This window comes from Schistocerca gregaria, chromosome 1 (assembly GCF_023897955.1).
Source record: "Schistocerca gregaria isolate iqSchGreg1 chromosome 1, iqSchGreg1.2, whole genome shotgun sequence".
Lineage (NCBI taxonomy): Eukaryota > Metazoa > Arthropoda > Insecta > Orthoptera > Acrididae > Schistocerca > Schistocerca gregaria.
In genome coordinates, this window is record NC_064920.1 from 345,934,631 (window position 1) to 345,951,710 (window position 17,080).

The 17,080-nt window shown below is 42.6% G+C and overlaps 1 protein-coding gene across 2 annotated transcripts in view; it reads left to right on the forward strand.

Annotated features, from left to right (window-relative positions):
* Nucleotides 1–10,073, forward strand: part of LOC126344736 (ribonuclease P protein subunit p21) — a 46,390-nt gene extending 36,317 nt beyond the window's left edge. For both annotated transcript variants that reach the window (XM_050002044.1, XM_050002043.1), the window contains exon 4: nt 9,579–10,073. In XM_050002044.1, the coding sequence (XP_049858001.1) occupies nt 9,579–9,780 (202 nt within the window). In that variant the 3' untranslated portion in view covers nt 9,781–10,073. The remainder of the gene's footprint in view (nt 1–9,578) is intronic.
* Nucleotides 10,074–17,080: the final 7,007 nt, after the last annotated feature.

The window sequence follows — 17,080 nt, forward strand, 5'->3', positions numbered from 1 at the left end:
CACCTATTCCCATTTGGACCTCTCCTTGTGCACTGCCCAGCTTGTCTCTAGTCTTGAGTTGTTAGTTTTTTCTGACACCTACTTGATCAACCATTTCCCATGTGCTATCCATTTGCTGACTCCTACCCCATCCGCGTGCATGCCCAAATGGCAGCTTCCTAAGGCTGACTGACAGCTTTACCCCTCCCTGGCAACTTTCGAAGAACAAGATTTCCCCAGTTGTGATGACCAGGTGGAATATCCCACAAACATTATCCTTAGTGCTGCAGAATGTTCTATTGCTCACACTTCCTCTTTACCAAGTCATGTCCCAGTCCCTTTGTGGACTGAGGCACACCGCGACGCAATTCACGCACGGAGACATGCTCTCCGTTCTTCTAATAATTTCCGGGTATGCAGCCGAATCCCGTCGACATTCTGCCACGATATTTCGGCCCAGAGACGTCCGGCTATCATCAGGTGAGTACACAACTACTGAAGAGCCCAGGTGCAGAAGTCACATGCTCTCCGTGTTTTTAACCACCACTCTACACTGGCAAACTGCATTAATTATAAACAGATGCATGCAAAGTGTCATTGTGTTGTTCGGGATAGTGAAAGAGCTAGCTGGATTTAACTAGTTCTTGTAACAGTTCCACCCCTTCCTCTGTCGTGTGGGCCAACCTCTGATGGCTCTCTGGAACCAAGATCCATTCCCCAATTTCTGACCTGAGAGTAGGTGTTGATGTCATCGTGGACCCTATTGCTATCTCCAACACCTAGGGCCATTTTGTGGAAGTTTCGAGCTCTTCCCACTATCGCACTGCCTTCCTCCATGGAAAACAAGTGGAGGAGGCTCGGGCAATACCCTTCTCTTCTCCGAATCGTGATTGCTACAATGCCTCCTTTACTATCAGGAAGCTCAATCATGCTCTCAGTTCATCCTGATCCTCCGCTCCAGGGCCAGATGCCATCCACATTCAGATGTCCTTTCTCTTGTGGGCAAGTATTTTCTGCTTAACACGTACAATCACATCTGGGCATAGGGCACATTCCCCGGGTGCTGGTACGAAGCCATCACTGTACCCATACCTAATCCCAGTAAGGACAAAAACCTTCCATCTAGATACCACCCCATCTCTTACCAGCTGCATTTCCAATGTGATGGAACATACGATTCATGCCCGGTTGGTGTGGTGGTTCAAGTCTCGCCGTTTACTAATGAAAACACAGTGTGGATTTCGAAACGACATTCTTCAGTTTAACATCTCGTTATTTTGTCCACTCATGTCACGAATGGTTTTCTGTGGAAATCCCAGACTGCAGCCATGTTTCTCGATTCGGAGAAGGCCTATGACACCTGCTGGAAAACTGATACCCTCCGAACTCTTTACTTGTGGGGCTTCCGTGGGCACCTGCACTGTTTCCTTCAGGCATTTTTACAAGACAGGGTTTTCAAGGCGCATGTGGGTTCTGCTTTGTCAGACACCATTATCCAGGGAAATGATGTGCCTCAGGGTTCCATCCTGAGCATCGTCCTCTTTGCTGTCGCTATGAACCCTATACTGGCCTGCCTCCTGCCGGGCATCTCAAGGCTCCCTTTTTGTTGATGATATTGCCATCTATTGCAGTTCTCCACGGACCTGGCTCACTGAGCGTCATTTTCAGCACTGTCTTGATCATCTTTACTCCTGGAGCATAAATAATGGCTTTATCTTTTCCACTGACAAAACCGTCTTTATGAATTTGTGGTGGTGCAAATGGTTTCTCCCACCATCTGTACATCTTGGGCCTTTTTGTTCATCGAAACTACAAAATTCCTGGGGCTCATGCTTGATAGGAAACATTCTTGGTCATCTCGTGTATCTTACCTGGCAGCCCGCTGTACGTGGTCTGTCAGTGTCCTAGATGTCCTCAATGGTACTTCTTGAGATGCCAATTGAACCACCCTCCTCCATTTGTACCGGTCCCTTGTCCATTTGAAACACGACTATGGGTGCTTTGTTTATGCATTTGCACGCCCATGCCTTTTACACTTCCTCAACACTATCCACCATCATGGCATCCCTTCGGCCATGAGCATCTTTTACAGCAACCCGGTTGAGAGCCTGTATGCTGAAGCTGCTGAACTACCACTGTCCTACTGCCATGACTTTCTCCTCAGCAGGTATGCATGCTGTTTGTCTGCAATGAGTGGCCACCACTCCTATGCCGCCTCCTTTGATGATTCCTTTGTTTGTCAGTATGGGGCTCATCCCTCTTCTCTATTCATCCTGGAGTCTGATTTTGGTACTTGCTATGGCAGCTTAACTTCACACTACCTGCAACTTTCCTGGTAGGCATGAACCCTTCACCATCTTGGCTTCTTGAAGTGGCCCATTTTAACCTTGCCTTCATTTGCTTCCTAAGGACACTATTCCAGCCTCGGTCTATTGCCTTCAGTTTCATGATCTTTGTTGGAACTTGGTGAGAGTACCTTTGAATACACTGATGGCTCACTGACCATGGGGTTAGCTGTACCTTCGCCATTGGCACCCGTGTCTTTCGATATCCGCTTCTGTCACTCTCCTCAGTATTTACAGCCAAGCTCTTCGCCTTGCCGCAGGGCATGGAGTACATCTGGCGACACAGCTTTTTCAATTGTGTCCTCTGCTCAGTCCCCTTCAAAGTCTAATGTTTGCTGTACACTGCCCATCCCTTAGTGCAGCAGATCCTGGAAAACTGTCACTTGCTCACTCTTGGTGGAGTCAATGTCATGTTTCTGTGGGTTCCTTGTCATATTGGTCTGCCAGGAAACAAGGCTGCTGACGCTGCTGCCAAGGCTGCAGTCCTTGTACCTCAGCCCGCGAGTACTTATATTCCCTCTGATCTCTGCATTGCCGTCTGTCAGGAGATGGTCCTCCTTTCTTATGAATAAGCTTCGGCTTATGAAGTCTCTCCCAGCGGCTTGGATGACCTCCTCTCCACCCTCCCGCCGGGAGGATATTATTTTAACTTAGCTGTGTTTTGGGCACTGCCTTTTTAGCCATTGTCATTTGCTAACTGGTGCTACACATCACTTTGCACACATTGTGCCCAAATTTTAACTGTCTGCCGCTTCCTGATTGAATGCCCTTTTTTAAACATTTACGTTCCAGCTTGGGTTTGCCATCTGGTTTATCAGCCGTTTTAGCGAATGAAGCACGGGCTGTCGACCACATTTTACTTTTTATCCGCCATAGCAATATGGCAAAGGCCACTTAATTTTTAGTTTTGGACCTCTGTTTCTGTATGGTGGCTCTTTTAGCCCTTTTTTCATGTGCTTGTTTCAGCTGTCTTCTATTCTGTCAGCTGGGACTGACATATAGTTGTTTCACTTCTCTCTGTGTTCGTGTTCTATAGTTTTGACTTGGGTGTGTGTGATCCCAGTTGTTTTTTGTGCCCTAAAGCAAAACAAAACAAAAGAAAACAATCATCTTCAGCACACGCACATGCGTGCGCACACACTCGTGCATGCAGTTATCTACATTTAAGATACATTTACGCACACAGTACTCGCACTTAATGAAAGAAAGGTGCCTGCAAGTGTGATGGATGGGGAAAATCCTTTCTGATTAGGGAACTGAAATTGCATTTTGGGGTGCGACTTTACTTATGTATGTATGTATGTATGTATGCATGCAATATACCACAGTTTGAAAGTGACACACCTATCAGAATAATAGACCTACCCAGACTCTGTCACACTCCCCTTAAGACTCCTTGTTAACTGTAAATTGCTCAACGGTCTGCTACTTGAAATGGTCTAACATTGAATCATAAGATAGGAAATTGCAATGATCCTACTATATAACTGTCCATTCGATCAGCAGAACAAATCAGTGAATTGAAGGGAACTACGTATTCCTTCAAATGACCCCCAGGGGTCCACAGCTCTCTTGTGGATACGTGTGTGGCGAGCACGGTACCCCGAGCTAGTGCAGCTCTCTTTCCTTTCTGGGCTGCATACCTTTCTTTTCCACATCCTTCCCCATCCCCTATTGATGTCAGCAGTTTAAGCATACCAGCCAGTAGTGTTCTAGCCCGGCCAAATGCGTTACGTGTGGCAAGGATGCCCATGAGGGTGCTTGTCCACCTCCATCCCCTCGTTGCATCAACTGTGTGGGTGATCACTCTGCTTTCTCTAGAGATTGCCACATTTTCAAAGATGAATGGCTTATTCAGGAAATCAGAGTGATGGAAAAGATGTCTACATTTGCTGCTCCTAAGTTATTTGCCAGTCGAAAGCCCACTTTGCCTCCAGCAGGTAAATAGAGCACTGTCCTTGCATCTTCTCAGCCTACTATGGAGGCAGCCACGCAGACTTGGGATCTTACCTTTAGTGCCAAAGTTGTTAGATCGGCCAGCACCAAGGTCGCCAGTTCAACCTCCCCACTATCACCTGCTCACTCTACGGCTCACCCTTCATCGGCTCCTGCTAAATCACGAGCCCCAAAATCAGACACCCAGACTTCCAAAAAAAAAGCCTGCTCGCGAAGATTTTTTTATGTACCGTGACTTCACAGCCATGGATTCCTCTCTCATCTCAATGTCCTGTTTTCAAGAAGGCTCATAAGAAACCAAGTTCCTCTCCTTCTCCGTCACAGCGTGTCCCATCTACAGCGCCACCTGGCAGTAACCGCCCTCAGCCGCCTTGCGTGTTGCCAAGGCGCACTGCTAACGGCGATCAACTGGCCGATTGCTGGTGGCGGGACCTGCTCCTGAACAACCTATGGATCAGGATCTTCTGCCTTTGACAGAATGCTGTTCCATGCTGTCGGCCGCCACCTCTCAGCAGTCGTTGAGTTGAGAGCAACCGTGGTAAGATTCTTCCCTTTTCTGTCTGCCTTATGTCAATTATACATTTCAATATCCACAGCATTAGAGCCAATTGGGATGAATTGTCGATCCTCTTACAATCATACTCGCCGGTCATCTTCTGTCTTCAGGAAACAAAGCTACATCCCTATGACTGCTTTGTTTTCCCTCATTTTCAGTCAGTCTGGTTTGATCTCCCCTCTGTAGATGGCACTCCAGCACATTGGGGAATTATGATTCTTCTCCATGATACTCAATATCACCCAATTCCCTTAAACAGTTCCTTCCAAGATGTTGCTGCACATCTTTCCCTTTGTGGATACACCTTCTGTCTTTGTACTGTATACATTCCATTGCCCACACCAATGGCAAGAGCTGATCTCCTTCATCTCTTTGGTGGTCAGCTACCCCCCCCCCCCCCCCCCCCCCATTTGCTGGTTGGGGTCTTCAATGCCCACCACCCACTTTGGGGATCTCCGCGTCCTTGTCCGCGAGGCTCCCTATTGATTTACGTCTTCCACCAAGCGGATCTTGTTTGCTTCAACACTGGGGAACCTACATTTTTGTCTGCCTCTCTCATTTGGGCCTTTTGGTCGGTACTGTTAAACTAGCTCGGCACTTTGAATGGTTCACTCTTGCTTATACACACTGGAGTGACCATTTTCCATGTGTCCTTCGATTGCAGCCACAACTGCCATCTCTGCGCCCGAGACACTGGAAGTTTGCCCAAGCCGATAGGACACTTGTTTCGTCTCTAGTGACATTCGATGACCGCCATATTCCTAGTGTCGGCGATCAGGTCACTAATGTTACAGAAGTTATTCTTATAGATGTAGAACATTCAATTCCATGCACCTCCAGTTTGCCCCGGCACCCCCCAGATCCTTGGTGGAATGAGGCGTGCCGTGACGCTATACATGAGTGGCGACGCACTCTTCCCGTTTTCTGCCACCATCCTGCTTTGGCCCACTGTATCCACTAGAAGCAGCTACATGTGTGATGCTGTTGCATCATCTGCAGTAGCAAGAAGGCAAGCTGTGACTTCTTTACTAGCTCTTTTAACACCTTCACTCCCTCCTCAGAAGTTTGGAGTTGAATTCGATGGTTATCTAGCACTCCTAGTTTCTCCCCGATCTCGGGGCTCACTGTCGTGCATGATACCTTAGTGGACCCCATTGCAATTTCTAACTCATTGGGTCAACTCTTTGCTGAGATTTTGAGCTCCTCAAATTACCCGCCAGCCTTTCTCCCGAAGAAATGTGCAGCGGAAGTGTGAGCTTTTGCTCCCTCCTCTAAAAATAGTGAAAGCTATAATACTGTTTTCTCCATGCAGGAACTCCAACATGCACTCTCTTCTTCTCACTCTTCTGCCCCAGGACCGGATGGTATCCACATCCAAATGTTTCTGCATTTATCATACTGTAGTCTGCGTTACCTCCTTCGCCTTTATAATCGAATTTGGACCAACAGTACTTTTCTCAGAAGATGGCGAGAAGCTATCATCGTACCTGTTCTAAAACCTGGAAAGGACAAACATCTCCCCTCTAGCTATCGCCCCATTTCTCTCATGAGTAGTGTATGTAAGGTTTTGGAGCATATGGTGAATTGGCATTTAGCCTGGTGGCTGGAGTCCTGAAGCCTTTTAACACCCGCTGAATGCAGTTTCTGAAAGCATCGTTTTGCAGTTGACCATCTTGTTGCTCTCTCCACTTACATCATGAACAATTTTCTCAGGAAACACTAAACGGTAGCAATATTTTTTGATCTGGAGAGAGCATACAATACCTGTTGGAGGACAGACATCCGCCGCACACTGTTCTCCTGGGGCTTTCGAGGGCAGCTGCCCCTTTTTATTGGTTATTATGACAGAGTGCACATTTAAAACGCGAGTGAACACTACTCTGTCTCGTACTCTCCTTCCCAATGTCTCGGGCTACTACAGCTGTCAATGGACCAGCCTTCTTGAACTACTCCTTCAAGTATGTCTCGATCGCCTCCACACTTGGAGCATCGAAACCGGCTTCCGATTTTTTCCCGGTAGACCGTTTGTGTCAATTTTTGGCATCGTGCGGAATTTCTTCTGCCTTCCTTACAAGTAGGCCTTGTCGACCTTCCATTCGCGGACGTCGCTAAATTCTTGGGTCTTATGTTTGACAGAAAACTGTGCTGGTCCTCCCACGTTTTCCTATCTTTCAGCCGAGTGGTCATTCTCCGCCTCTGTCACGCCTTTGATCACTCGAAATTGGACTATGGAAGCATAGTTTACTCCTCTGCGCGGCTTGACTCTGTTTACCACCGTGGATTGCATTTAGTGTCTGGAGCTTTCTACACCAGCCCTGTGGAAAGCCTTTATGCTGATTGTAGAACCTCTGCTGTCCAATTGGCGAGCTGTCCTTCTGGGTCGTTTTGCTAGCAATCTGTCTTCCATGCCTGCTAATCCGGCCCATGCCTTTTTTTTTTGGCACCTCCTTCGATTTAGGGTATGCTGGCCGCCCTTCCTCTCTACTACCACCAGGAATTCGCTTCCGCCAACTGCTATGTTCTCTTATCTTCCACTTTCCTAAAACTTTCTTGACAACTGGGGATACAGCACCGCCTTGGCTCTGCCCCTGGACCTGCCTGCTCCGTGATCTGCATCAGCTTCCCAAGGAATGGTACCCCTTCTCTCGTTTATCGCCAGCCATTTGCTGCTCTATGCGCACAAATGAAGGATGCCACATTTATTTAAACTGACCGCTCAAAAACGTCATTTGGTGTTGGGAGTGCCTATATTGTTGGCGACACCACTAATCGATTTCGGCTTCCCGACCAGTGTTCTGTTTTTACTGCAGAGCTTTACACTGTTCTCCAGACTGTCCAATATATCCGTCGCCATCAATGGATACAGTATATTATATGCTCAGATTCGCTCGGCTTTCTCCTCAGTCATAAAGCTCTTTACCCTGTCCACCCTCTGGTCCACCGGAATTAGGACTGCCTCCACTTGCTCCATTTGGGGGGCGTCTCTGTGGCATTCCTCTGGATCCGAGGACACGTTGGTATCCGTGGAACTGAGGCAGCCGATATAGCGGCCAAGGCTGCAGTCTCTCTTCCTCAGTCTCCTATTTGTATGGTTCCCTTAGCCAATCTACAGCGCATTTTATGTCATCATGTTGCTCTTTTATGACATGCACATTGATCTACACTTCCCAATAATAAATTGCAGGACGTGAAAGCTCTTCCCTGTGCTTGGACCTCTTCCTCCCGAACTCGTCATCGGGAGGAGGTAATTTTAACTAGACTCTGGATACGGCACTGTCTTTTTAGACATTGATATCTTTTAAGTGGCGATCCTCCCCTGCTTTGTCCCCACTGCTCTCAACTGTGGACGGTGAGACACCTTTTACTTGAGTGCCCCTATTTTACTCCACTATGCACCCGTCTACAGTTGTCGCCTGATACGTCTTCCATTTTAGCAGATGACATGCGCTCAGCCGATTGCATCCTCGAGTTTATCAGTGTCAGTGAGATGACGTTGGTCATTTGATGCTCTTTTTCAGGAAAACACCCCCCCCCTTTTCTATAATGGTTTTCCAAGCTTTCCTTCTGTTTTTTAGTTTCCCCACTTTTTGAGTTTTGCTCCCATTGGTGCTGATTTCAATTTGTTTTTTTACCCTATGCCACAGATCGGGTGCTAATGACTGTAGCAGTTTTGCACCCAAAAACCATAACAACAACTAAACTTAAACTGATTATAATATGAATCAGCTGTATACTCGCACCAGTCTGCTGCGGTGATAAGTTTGATGACTGTGGTCATAGTGTAGAATCAGAATCTCGCTCACAATGTCTCAAACCAGTGACATATCTCCATTTGTCATCAAAGCAAGTATGTCCCTTTTTTTCCCACCAGCTCCTGTCTCAGCAGATTGTGCCAGTCTGGCCTCAAATGCCAATCAGGGAAAAATGTTACTCTTTCATGCCAAAAGTGTGTCAGTGCCGTATTTAATGAATCACCCAGAATATCATCAGTCACCGTGCAATCAGAGCAGATCTTTCTGACTAGTTTGTCCTAGTAATTCCCATCTGTCAGCTGTTGATGGCCAATTAAGATTGTAGTTTAGCACTTCGGAGTATCCTGAGGCCAAACCACATTCCAAGGCTTGTATTTTCCGCCATAAATGGTGGTGTAACAGCAAACACTTGGAACTGTTGCCTTTGACGATCTCAAGAGGTGAGTCATGTCGCAAGTCACTAACCCCGACTTACTGAAAAGGACCAGTAGGTTCCGTGAGCTTATGTCAATGACCACTTGACACGTGCAAGCCAGCTCAAATCTCTGAATGCTCATATCACACATGCTGCATTCAGAGCAATGTGTGAGCTGTGCATTTCTCATGTATTCACAGACTGGAACTATTATTTCCTTTACTGATGACCATTGAAATTTTATGAAATATCTAATTTCACCATAACAAATGAACATAATGAGACTTTAAGTAGATGCAACTAAAGTGTCCTGCCTATTGCCAGTCATGACAAGCGTAAACAAATTTAGTATAAATGGAAGGAGGCAAGCCAGGTTGCTTATAACTGTCCATCGCTGAACTTGTCCTTTGGGATACCCCAGTCATTCATGTCATACAGCTTATGTGCATGATCACTGCTCAGTGTTTGGTGAAACTTAATTCCTAATACTATTGTTTATATTCCGCTGAGGAATTTTTTATTTTTTTGAGAAGTGATATAAATATGATAGACTGCTCTCATCTTCTTGTTACCAGGGATATCAGCTTGAAACGCAGCATTTGCAAGGGATGTTCGATACAGCTCGTCCCAGGCGTGACTGCTAAAGTCCGTATAAAAAATAGACCATCGCCATGTGCACTATGGACATGTACCATCTGCAAGACTTCAAAGAGGTATCATAATAAGAAGGGATATCTTACATGGACTGGAAGACCAGAGTCAGTTGCCAATGATTGAAATAGTACATTGTTTTCCTGAAATTTGACTCTTGTTTACTTGCAAGGATACTGGAGCTGGTTGACATCACCAATTGTTTGTAATTTATTGTCTTTATTATTTGTACAAAACATGAGACTATCTTTAGAAAAATAGTTATAAAAGTAGCACTGAGCCAGCTACAATGTAAATCATATGAAGATCACTGCCAACTTTGAGAAATTTGTAGTGTCAAAATGTAAAAGAAGTGAATGGTTTATAAGAAATATTATCACAAAAAATTAGTGAATAAAGCTTTGATTTTAGAAACTTGATTCACCTTTGGCAGTTCTGGTTATTGCCAGTATGCCATTATGCACCTTGTTACTGTTTTTGTTGACATGCTGTTTATCTGTTAGCTGTAACTGAAAGCATTGTTGGAATAACCAGAAATGTCCAGTTTTGGCTGAAAATGCAATTTTGTTACCATTGGATGATTTGAAAATTGCTAGATCATATGGTACAAGAATGAATTCCTCTGCCAGCTAAATCTGAAATATAAATACGTCATGAATCTTGCTGAGATGTACAATATGCGCCAGCCTTGGACATGGAATTTTATAATTGGTCTGTGACAGGACTGTTATGGATGCTTCATCTTCCCTTAATTTTCACTTCCCTGTAAAGTGCTAATATTTGCTGTTTCTTCAGTTTCTTGGTTAGTTATGTGGCAGTTTTAAAACCAAGTTGTTTGCTGCAAGAGAGAAAAGTCAATTTATTTAAGATTAAATAAATATCAATTCTCTATTTACATAACAAGTTCGTGATATAAATGAAGGTTGGAAAAAGACATGACACAATTTTTTTCCAATTTCTGGACAATTTTTGTTTTATTCAAATTTGTAAACATGGCTTGCCTGGTTATTGCAGCAAGACCTTGTATTCGTTTTAGTCCATAGCCCAAGATGTAAAGACAGTGTGAAGAATCCAATTTATCACCAGAAATTCATACAGTCGGAACTAGCCATAATTAAATGGCTGTTAAGTTTTTAGTATTGGTGGAATAATATTATAAATAGCATAGACATAGAGAATATTAAATAGGATATTTATTTTTCATGCCACATAATACCGATGGTGACCACAAGAGGCAAACACTGAACAGTTCAGAGACAGCAAATGGTCTCACAAAGCTCATGACCGCAGGTTCAGTAAATGCTGCAGCAAAAACAGATCATCCATTGTCCTGAGAATTTGACACTTGGGCAGAACATGTTCAATCTTAGCCTGGGAAATCAACGCTCCAGGCAGCTTGTGAGAGTAGACTCACAAGGCATGTTGTTCATCAAGTATTGCATAAAGAATTAAACTTTTGAACATGGAAACCCCATTAAAAGCAGCAGCTGACACCAGAAGACTGTGGTCTCAAAATGGAGTATCAGTAGTTGATGTTGGAATGGCACAAAGATTGGCCTCAATTGTTTTGTAACATCCTCTGGAGTGATGAGGCCATATTCCCTGTGGAAGGTTCCGTCAGTTGCCACTATTGTCATTACTGGATGGCAGAGGATCCTGGAGTTACAGTGGAGAAGTTGCATTTTCATCCAGAAATGACTATGTGGTATGGAATAACAGTTACAAATGTCATTGACCCATATCTCTGCGTGAAACAATGAACGGGGCACACTACCTTCAAATGCTTCAGGATTACATTTGGCCGATGGTAGATGGATGGGTAAATACCGATGACGCCTTCTTGAAAGGTGGTGCACCATCTCACTTTGCAAATGTTGTGCAGAACTGGTTGGATGACAAGTTTCCAGCACATTGGCTGGGGAGATGTGGACCTCATGAATGGCCTGGAAGAATTCCAGAACTGACACCTTGTAACTTCTTTTTATGGGGATGGGCAAAAGAGGAGGTGCATCAGGTGAAACCTTCGTGTTGGTCGAATTGGAAGCAGGGATTCGGGAAGTTCTTACGAACATCCCACACAGCTTCCTCCAGAAAGTTGTGGATTGCATTACAGATTATTTGAGGAGATTGCCCAACACCACAGGTGCCTACATTAAAATTTAATGGACTGTTAATGTATGCAATCATATTCCCATGTAATAGTGCACGTACTGTATTAATTTGATGAAAAAACTCCACAAAGATAAGTTATGTGTCAGTTTCAATACCTAGTAACTTCCCAACCACCCTGTAATGAGTGCTATCGACAGGGGATGTCAAATTGATTCCATATTTTTAGATTTCCAGAAGGCTTGAGACACCGTTCCTCACAAGCATCTTCTAACCAAATTGCATGCCTATGGAATATCGCCTCAGTTGTGCAACTGGATTTGTAATTTCCTGTCAGAAAGGTCACAGTTCGCAGTAATAGACAGAAAGTCATAGTGTAAAACAGAAGTAATATGCAGCGTTCCCCAAGGAAGTGTTATAACCCCTCTATTGTTCCTGATTTACAGGGTGGTCAGAAATTCTCATTACAGACTTCTAGGACTTGTAGAGGGGACTGAGTACATCGTATTTTGAATAGGAACCCATGTTCAAAAACGTCATCAAACGAGACTACAGGGCGTCGAAGTTATAGGTGCGGGTGTCTGTAAACATACATATCAACAGTGTGATTCCATGATGATGATGATACAGACTTTCTAGGAGGATGGAGGACGATAAATTTATTAATTTAAAGTAAGGATCCCTGTACCGGAAACGAATGAGTCGAAAGTTATAAACGAAAACCGTTCTGATACCTCTGACAGTTGAATACATGTACCGGTTCTTGTGTTGCGGAGAGTTTAGGGCTGGTAATGTTCAGTGGTGGTAGTGTGGACCAAACGAGAAGAAATATCCAATAAACATGGGCTTTAAAGTGTGTACCTTAACAGCTATGAACACTTGCTCAGTAGAGGACATATGTTTCACATTAGCAAAGATGAACGAATGCTTTATAGCTCCTCAGGTGTGCAATTTAGAGCCCACATTTATTGGACATTTTTTCTCGTTTTTGTCCACACTACCATCACTGAAAGTTACCATCCCTACACTCTTCGCAACACAAGAACCAGTACTGGTATTCAACTGTCAGAGGTATCAGAACGGTTTTCATTTATAACTTTAGACTCGTTCATTTCCGGTACTGGGATCCTTACTTCAAATTAATACATATATCATCCTCCATCATCCTAGAAAGTCTGTAACATCATCACAGAATCACCCAGTGTATACGTACATTTACAGATGCCCGCGCCTACAACTTTGACACTCTGTAGTCTTGTTGGATTATATTTCCGGACTTGGGTTCATATTCAAAATAAGGTGTACTCACTCCCCTCTAAAAGTCCTAGAAGTCTGTAACGGGAGTTTCCGACCACCCTGTATGTTAATGACATAGGAGACAATCGGACTAGCCCTCTTAGATTGTTTGCAGATGATGCTATCATTTACCACCTTGTAAAGTCATCAGATGACCAAAACGAATTGCAAAATGATTTAAATTCTGTATCTGTATGGTGTGAATAGTGGCAATTGACCATGAATCAAGAAAAATGTGTAGCTATTCACATGAGTACTAAAAGAAAATTGCTAAATTTAGATTACCACGTAAGTGACACAAATCTGAAGGATGTAAATTCAACTAAATACCTAGGGATTACATCTACATGGATATTTTGCAAATCAGATTTAAGTGCCTGGCAGAGGGTTCATCAAACCACCTCCACAATTCTCTATTATTCCAATCTCGTATAGCACGCGGAAAGTACAAACACCTACATCTTTATGTATGATCCCTGATTACCCTTATTTTATTGTGGTGATTGTCTCTCCCTATTTAAGTCGGCATCAACAGAACATTTTCACATTCGGAGGAGAAAGTTGGTGATCAGAAATTTGTGAGAAGATTCCATCACAATGAAAAACGCCTTTCTTTTTATGATGTCCAGTCCAAATCCTGTATCGTTTCAGTGACACTCTCTCCCATATTTCACAATAACGCAAAATGTGCTGCTCTTCTTTGAACTTTTTTCGATGTACTCCACAATCCTATCTAGTAAGGATCCCACACCGCTAAGCAGTATTCTAAAAGAGGATGGACAAGTGTAGTTTAGGCAGTATCTCTAGTAGATTTGTTAAATTTTCTAAGTGTCCTGCCGATAAAACAGTCTTTGGTTAGCCTTCCCCACAACATTTTCTGTGTGTTCCATCCAATTTAAGTTGTTCGTAATTGTAATTCCTAGGTATTTAGTTGAATTTACGGCCTCTAGATTTGACTGATTTATCGTGTAACTGAAGTTCAACAAATTGCTTTTGGCACTCATGTGGATGACCTCACACTTTTCATTATTTAGTGTCAACTGCTAATTTTCGCATCATTTGGATATCTTTTCTAAATTGTTTTGCAATTTGTTTTGATTTTCTGATGACTGTATTAGTCGATAAACAACAGCATCATCTGCAAATAACATAAGACAGCTCAGATTGTCTCACAAATAGTTTATATAAATAATGAACAGCAGAGGTCCTATAACACTACCTTGGGGAACACCAGAAATCACTTCTGTTTTACTCGATGACTTTCCATCAATCATACGAAGTGTCTGTGATGCCTCTGACAGGAAGTCTCACATAACTGAGGCGATATTCCATAAGCACACAATTTCACTACAAGCTGCTAATGTGGTACAGTGTCAAAAACCTTCTGGAAATCCAGAAATACGGTATCGATCTGAAATCCATTGTTAATAACAGTCAACAGTTCATGTGAATAAAGAGCTGGTCGTGTTTCACAAGAATGATGTTTTCTAAACCCATGTTGACTGTGTGTTAATATATCATTTCCTTTGAGGTAATTCATAATGTTCAAACACAATATATGTTCCAGGATCTTGCTGCATATCAGAGTTAATGATATGGACCTGTAATTAAGTGGATTACTCCTGCTAGGAGTCAAACAGTTACTATGAGCCAAACAGTTGTATATGATAAGTATGGAGCTAATGCATCTGCATACTTCGAAAGGAACTTAATTGGTATACAGTCTGGACCAGATGATTTGCTTTTATTAAGTGATTTAAGTTGCTTCCACTATTCCGAGGATATTTACTTCTACATTACTCATGTTGGCAGCTGTTCTTGATTCGAATTCTGGAATATTTACTTTGTCTCTTTTGTGAAGACATTTCGGAAGGCTGTGTTTAGTAACTCTGCTTTGGCTGCACTGTCTTAAATAGTATCTCCATTGCTATCGCACAGAGAAGGCGTCGATTGTTTCTTCACATACGACCAGAATCTCTTTGGATTTTGTGCCAGGTTTCTAGACAGTTCCATTGTGGAAACTGTTATAAGCATCTCACATTGAAGTCCGCACTAGAAATAACCTAAATTGGAACGATCACATAGATAATGATGTGGGTAGAGCAAACCAAAGACTGCGATTCACTGGCAGAACTGGTAGAAAGTGCAATAGGTCTACTAAAGTGACTGCTTACACCACACTTGTCCACCCTATTCTGTAGTATTGCTGTGCGGTGTGGTATCCGCATCAGGTGGGACTGACGGATGACATCGAAAAAGTACAAAAAAAGGTCAGCTTGTTTTTATATTATTGCGAAATAGGGGAGATAGTGCCAGTGATATGTTAATTGGAGTAGCAATCAGTAAAACAAACAGGTTTTTCATTGCGATGGGATATTCCCATGAAATTTCAGTCACCAGTTTTCTCCTCCAATTGCGAAGACATTCTGTTGGCCCCGAGCTACATAGGGAGAAATGATCATCACGATACAATAATATAAATCAGGGCTCGCCAAGAAAAATTTAAGTGCCCGTTTTTCCCGTGTGCCATTCAAGAGTGGAAAGGTAGAGAGACAAATTGAAGTTGGTAGTGATGTTTGCCTTTTTTATTTCTTTGTTGATTGTCCTTGGTGTCAACATACTGCATTGCTACACTGGCTGAAAAATGGGGTTTGTAACTTCGACACTGACTACTGTAAATAATGTAGACGACAGGTGCACAGTTGCGTTTCACAGTTTATTTTATCTGTTCACAACCCCCCAATAATACACAGTTATATATGGCCAGTGCTCTATTCTTTAACCTTCGATAAGCTGCATTAATACGTTGCAGGTGAACATCCACATACTGCCACAATAGCTTACTTTTGCAAATCTACGAGCAGTAAAAGCCTAACCACACAGTCCACAGTTATTGTAGAATGATACAGTACATATTGAACAGACGCTGTCATTGTTTTAACACATGACCTAACTGTGTTCCACTTATTTCACAGTTAATTTGGATGCATTGTTGTTGTTCTAACCAGTACAGTTTCTTTGACTGAAACTCGGCTGTGGACTGACTGTCTTGGGACCAAAAATTGGGCCCTTATGTATCCTCACAATAATAGGTACCGAAACTGCACATTGTTTGAAGTTAAATTTAAGGAAATTACAATTAAAATTTAACTCATTAAACTGACTGAGTACATTGAAAAATTCGTTCTTTTTAATAGTTTCTTCTACTGCAAGGGTTAGGCCAAATTATTTGTTTAAATCATGAAATTGACAAATATTGTTATGCGAACAATACTTTTGACAAAACTGTTAATTACTTTGGAATTAATTAAAGGTTGGCTTTGCTAACATGTTTGCAAATGGAGCCCAATAAATTCTTTAAGAATGTTAGTTGTTCCTCCAAATGTTTATAATTATTACAGTATTTATATTTGTTTATAAGTCAGCAATATAATTTAAGTTATGAAACAATTACTGATTTCACCATATAACAAAGATACTAACTAGGAATAGTTGAAATAAATTAGAAAATCAATTACATACATAAAACTAAGCACAAAATTAGAACTGGTGTTATATTCTTTAAAACTGAGGGCCAACCTTCATTTCAACATCATTAGTACATCAGTATATGTGCTTGCAGTTTTCGCTGAAAATATCATTCCTGTTGGCATTTTGTTTCGTTTACTTTGGCTGAAAAATCAGTGCACACAATTGTTCCATTACCATCATTTGCCCCTGCAGCTAATTACATGGTCATGTTTCACTAGACTGAATGATTTGCACTGTATATTGCTTGCAATATCTATATACATGGCATTATTCGTTAAATTCATTAAAACTTTCAATTGAATGCCGAAATTTAATTCAGCATTTTTACTCAGTTTCTGCTGTGAATATCTGATAACAGCATTTTATTTACTGAAATGCTTCGTCTAACTATTTATTTTCTGACAGTTTGTTATTGATCAGTTTTCAGTGTATTTTTGTTTTCAGTATTTCAGCTTTAAAGGAGATGTTCCGGATTTTTCGTGAAACTGTG